We start from the raw sequence: 6,490 nt of genomic DNA, 5'->3' as shown, positions 1-6,490 counted from the left end.
AGCAGTACTCTATTGGCTGACCTAAGCAGCTGGTCCCCAACAAAATCCTCCAAGATGCTTTCAGCGTAACTTCTCCAGTAAACCCAGCTACCCTCGAATTAATATTTTGCAGAACAATTAGATTTTAAAAACCAAAATTAGGGTTCTAATGTGATGATATGTTGAGAATTAAGAAGAAAAGGGGATTTTTGTGTGAATTAAGGGCTAAAAATGAATAAGAAATGGAGTTGGTTGGGAGAACTAAATAGGAAAGAGAAGGAAGTCGAAGAAAAAGAAAGAAAAAATTGGAAGGAAGTAACTATAGTGGGGCCCACGTGACTAAATTTCACCGGAAATTCAAATTGGGTGGTAATCTGAGTGAATAATTAAATTATTGGGTGGTAATTTAAAATAAAAAAAAATTGGTTGGTAAGTTAAAAATTAGGTATATTTTTGGGTCGTAAATTAAAAATTTTCCTAAATATTATGAATGCATTACAAATTAATCTTAATCAATCATTCCAATCCTCTCAATTATATCTTATTAAGTTCTACTTTCATCTCTTTTTTTTTTGACAAGATAATTTTTTCCCTTTTACTAATCTTATTATAAATTTTTTTAAAAAAATTGAATTTTCTATTCAAAAAAAAATGTTCTTCATATACTTTTTTTCTTTTAGGTTGCCACCTAATTTTTTTTTTGTAAAATAAAAAACAATACAGAATAAATATTGCATATTATTTCTTCCAAACACCTTTTTTTTTTGTAAAAAATATACCGAATAAATATTGCATATTATTTCTTCCAAAAAATCCAATTTTCTCTTTGCTAATCAATAGTTTTTACGTTGAACTCAATTTTTACGTAAATTGCAATTGATATCTTTTTCACAAAAAAAAAAAAAAAAAAAAAAAAATCATTTCCTATTTAGGGCCACCTAAATTTTTTTTGTAAAAATAAAAAAAAATACAAAATAAATTATATGAACAACCTTTTTATACAAGTCTATAACAACATTTATCCTTATTTGAGGATTAGCAATAACAATGTTCATCCCTTGACCACAATTCTACTACTATTTTATACCTATAAGGTAGAATTCAATAATAGGTTTAACATTTTTTAAATGAAATGGAAATGAAGTTAATTAGAGTTAGACATGATTCATTATATTTTTTATTTTTTTATTTATTATTTTTTTTTATTTTTTTTTTATTTTTTATTTTTTTTAAGGTAAGTAGAAATGGAGTTGGTGTTGGAGATTGTTCATTAATTTAAATTATTGTTCCATTTTGTTTGCAGTATATAAAACACTCTGTTGACTGTGTTTCACCTTTAGCTTAAATTTCTACACCCTACAAGTATGAACAATTTATTTTACTTTAATTTTGGTAATGTGAATGAGCATGTATATTTAGGTAAATTCATGATTTTATCTGCTCATAGAGGGACATGCTATTAATTTGCCACTACACTACATTACATACATAAATTAATTTGCCACTATTAGGATTATAACATTATAAATTGCTACAACTTACCTTTATTAATTGATATGGTTCAAACTATAATATTGATTCTTATATATTTATCTCTTGATTATTATGTAAGTAATAGATTAGAATGGACATACATACAAGTAATTATCGATTCAGAGATAATTTGCTACACAAACATGCTAGATTAGCTGTTAAGTGAAGGTTACTATTCAAACGCACTACAAACCATGAAGATCCTATTTTCAAGCAACGTCGTTACTTATTGGAAAAAGAAGCACGATCCTTGCGACTATTAATGATGCAATTACGTCGATCAACATATCAATATCACGATGTGACACGTGAAGTGGAGCAATTTCCAAAGGAGATCAATATGAATGGTACTTAATTATAAGAACCATTAATACTTACTTTATAATACTAATACCTTGCATAAAGGATTCTATTAAATTCTTATAAACTTTCATTCCAGAAAGCTCACCTAATGATTGGATTACGTCGATCTACACATCAATATCACGATGTGACACGTGAAGTGGAGCAATTTCCTAATGAGATCAATATAAATGGTACTTATAGGAACCATTAAAATTTACTTTATAATACTAATACCTTGCATTAAGGATTCTATTAAATTTTTAAAAACTTTCATTCTAGAAAGCTCGCCTAATGAGGGGATAGACAATGATGCTAGACCTAATGAGAAAATTGTCGGAAGGAGAGGTAACCACTTTGCCAAGCTACTTAACCACACACATAATTGATGTCGACATTGTTAATTGATATTCTCTAAAAAAAACATTTGCATGCAGAAGTGACTCATCAATGTCATCGTAGAGATGAGTTTGATAGACGTTGGGAGTTTGGACCTAGAACGGTTGTGTGTCCTAATTGCAAGGCCCTTATGTGGATAGAAGAAAGGGTAAAGAGTAGCAATAAAACACACCAAAGGTTTAATCATTGCTGTCAAAGTCGGCAAGTTATATTGCCGCTTTTGCCTTTGACACCGCCATTTTTAATGTCACTTTTGCCACATCAGCAATTTGAAAACAATATTAGAGCTTTCAACTCTATGTTAGCTTTCACCTCTATGGGTGGTCGGATTGATAACACTGTTAATGATGGTAGAGGCCCCTATGTCTATCGTATAAGTGGTAGTACTTACCATCGAATTGGAACTTTACTCCCTGAGCCGGGAACAAGTCCAAAGTTTACACAATTGTACATCTATGATACTGACAATGAAACATCCAACCGACTACATCACAAGGGGGGCGCGGAAGCTTCTTCCATAGATCCAGGAATTTTAGAAGGACTAAAAATGATGCTTGATGATATAAATCCTTATGTCACAGTATTAAGAAATGCTGGCAATATGTTGTGCGATCAAGGTGAGCATCAAGATTTGAGAATTAAGCTTATTTGCGCAAGAGAAGACAGACAATATATCCAACCAACCGCAAGTGAAGTGGCTGCATTAATGGTAGGTGATGGAACTGAAGACATAGGTAATCGAGATATCATATTGTAAAAAATAGATGGTGGGTTACAAAGGATTGATGAAACTCATCCAAGTTATATGCCTTTAAAATACCCAGTACTGTTTTCATATGGTACCGATGGATGGAGAGTTGGGATACCTAAGGCATCAAGTACAAATACCAGTCAAAAACTGTGACAATGCAACAATTCTATGCATTTAGGATACATGATAGGGAAGAAGAGGGTGACACCTTGATAGATTCCGGGCGCTTATTGCAACAATTTGATGTTGATGCATACGCTGCAATGGAACAATATCAATTATCATGGATAAGGAGAAATCAAGGCAAGCTTTGCTCTAATTTATACTGTGGACTCCAAGATGCAATCAGGGCTGGAGATGTCAATGCTACTGATGTAGGTCGATTATTCATATTACCATCATCCTTCACACGAAGCCCCCGTAATATGGCCCATCATTATCAAAATGTTATGGCAATTGTTCGTGTTTTGGGTCCGCCTGATATATTTATAACTTTCACTTGCAATCTAAACTGGCCTGAGATTGTAAATGAGATATCTACACGTGGAAGTTGTCGCATTGAAGATAGACCAGACATTGTAGCACGTGTTTTCAAGATCAAATTGAAACAAATGCTTCGCGAATTGAAGGATAACAAGAAGTTCTGAGAAGTCATTGCTGGTGAGTTGTGTTGATTAATTATATAATCGTACTATATTTTTTGACATATTGAATTAATTAACATGGGACATATTTCATGTTACAGATTTTTATGTCATTGAATTTCAATAGCACTGACTTCCACATGCGCATATTCTCATAACATTGGCTCTAGAAGATAAGCCAAAGTGTCCACAGGATATCGATGTAATTATATCTACGGAAATTCCTGACAAGGATATAGATCCTTTGGAATTTGAAACAGTTACCAAGAACATGCTCCAAGGATTATGTGGACCATGTTTAATCGATGGAAAGTGTTCAAAGCATTTCCCGAAGAAATTTTGTACTGAAACCACCTTTGATGATAATGGCTTTGTGCAGTATAGACGTAGACAACATAGAGAACCCATCATTGTTAATGAAAGGGAGGTATATAATTGTTAGGCGGTACTATATAACAGAGATCTATGTGTTAAGTACAATACACACATAAATGTTGAGCGTGTTTCTGCGAGAAGTGTGGTAAAATATCTATACAAGTATGTTACTAAAGGTCAAGATCGATCAACATTTGTCATTTAAAGCAATTCAACCACACGACGTGGTCAAGAGGTACGACAAGGAAATAGAGTGGATGAGATAAAACAGTACTTATATTGTCGATATGTATCGGCCATTGAAGCATGCTGGAGAATATTTGAGTTTGATTTGCAACATCAACATCCTTCAACAGAACTACTTCAGTTTCATCAACTTGGTGAACAATTTGTAGTTTTCAATGATAATGATGATCTGCACACAGTCCTTGAACGACCGAGATTGCAACAAACCATGTTAACTATGTGGTTTCAAGCTAACAAGGATTTTCCAGAAGCAAATCAATGTACTTACCAAAATTTTTGCATGGGATTCAAATGGGATCATTCTGCAAAAAGGTAGGCACAACGGCTTGAAAGACCGTGCATTGGTAGATTGCCTTTTGTTCATCCAAATTCCAGGGAAAGATATTACTTACGGATGATTTTACCTAAGGTTTGTGGAGCGAAATCTTTTGAAGATATATGAACTGTTGATGGTGTCATCCACCCTACCTTTAGATCTGCATGTCATGCCTTAGGGTTGCTTGACGAAGATAATGAGTGGCATGAAACTCTGTCAGAAGCCTCTAATTGGGCATTGGGTTCACAGTTGAGAAACATGTTTTTCTCCATATTGATGTTTTCATAAGTAAGTGATCCAAAACAGTTTTGGGAACAACATTGGGGTGAACTTACTGATGACCTCGAGAGAATGATGCAACGTCAAACTAGAAACCCTAACTTACGATTAACTCCCGAAGAGATGCAGAATCAAGGATTACAAGAGATTGAGCATATATTGAATAAACTTGGAAGGTCATTAAGAGATTTCCCTAACATGCCACAACCTTCTTCAGAGTTGGCACGTAATGCCTTGAATTGGTTGATAAGAGATGAACTTGAATATGACATGCATGATGAAGCCAACAGATTTGATATCTTAGTTGGAGGGTTAAACATAGATCAATATAGAGTATATGTTAGAACACTCGATGCTCATTCTCGAGATGTAGGTGGCCTATTTTTTGTCTACGGCAGTGGTGTGACAGGAAAGACATACATGTGGAACACTCTGTTTGCGAAATTCAGATCTAAAAGAAAGATCGTGCTCTTTGTGGCTTCATCGGGAATTGTTGCTTTATTATTGCCTGGGGGTAAAACCCCACATTCGACTTTCAAGATTATTCCTTTTGATCCTGATCAACATTCCGTTTGTAACTTCAAAAAAGACTCAACCCGTGCTGATTTGATATGTGAAGCATCATTAATTATCTGGGATGATGCTCCAATGACCCATCGATTAGCATTTGAGGCAGTAGATCGACATTTCAAGGATATTTGTCGTGACAATAGAGTTTTCGGAGGTAAATTGGTTGTTTTTGGTGGAAACTTTAGACAGATACTTCCCGTGGTGCCAAATGAAGGACGAGAATCTATGGTTGCAGCTACCTTGCATCACGCGTCCTTTTGGAGAGACTATCAAGTTATGTGTCTAAGGATAAAAATGCGTTTATGTCGAAGTGACGTTCCCTCCGATACCCTTCAACAAATTCGAGAATTTGCTGATTGAATAATAAAAGTTGGAGAAGGAGTTATAGCACGAGTGCCCATTACAGAGGAAGGTGAACCAAATTGGATTGAAATACCACGTGATTTTTTTATAATCAATGATGAACATGGTTTGCAAAATCTCATTAACTTTGTCTACCCCAACTTGCCTTCAAATTATATGGATTGGGAGTACCTCAAGGATTGCGGAATTCTAGCACCAACAAACAATGATGTAGATGAATTTAATTCAAAAATTTTATCAATGCTACCAGGAAACGTGCAAAGCTACTATAGTTCGGATACTTTGGGTCATACAGGAGATGGTGGGATCCTTGATAACATGGAGACTATGGAATTATTAAACTCATTAAATTTGTTAGGTCTTCCTAATCATTACTTAGAGTTGAAAGTTGGTGCCCCAGTAATATTGATGCAAAATATGAATCAATCCATAGGGTTGTGCAATGGAACACGCCTTTTAATCAAGAAATTGGGTTACAGAGTAATTGAGGCACAAGTGATCACAGATCCAAGAGCTACAGAATCAGTTCTTATTACGCGAATTGATTTAACACCTTCCAACAAGAAGATAGATCTCCCTCTTAAAAGAAGGCAATTTCCATTAAAATTAGCCTTTGCCATGACAATAAATAAGAGCCAAGGACAGACATTGAGCAAAGTTGGCATTTTTCTCCCTATGCCCGCCCGTGTTTAA

General features: G+C 34.5%; 2 protein-coding genes across 2 annotated transcripts; both read left to right on the top strand.

Annotated features, from left to right (window-relative positions):
* The first annotated feature begins 4,936 nt into the window (after positions 1-4,936).
* Positions 4,937-5,794, top strand: LOC145557534 (uncharacterized). Its single transcript, XM_081618707.1, has one exon. The coding sequence runs from the start codon at positions 4,937-4,939 to the stop codon at positions 5,792-5,794; it is 858 nt and encodes a 285-aa protein (XP_081474833.1).
* Positions 5,795-5,953: 159 nt separating this feature from the next.
* On the top strand, positions 5,954-6,490 carry LOC145557533 (uncharacterized). The gene has a single exon (XM_081618706.1). It carries the CDS (start codon positions 5,954-5,956, stop codon positions 6,488-6,490), a length of 537 nt encoding a protein of 178 aa, XP_081474832.1.

This window comes from Chenopodium album, chromosome 9 (genome assembly GCF_948465745.1).
Source record: "Chenopodium album chromosome 9, dcCheAlbu1.1, whole genome shotgun sequence".
In the NCBI taxonomy this organism is placed as follows: domain Eukaryota; kingdom Viridiplantae; phylum Streptophyta; class Magnoliopsida; order Caryophyllales; family Amaranthaceae; genus Chenopodium; species Chenopodium album.
Note: the sequence above shows the minus strand (reverse complement) of the source record. Positions and strands in the feature narration are given on the sequence as shown.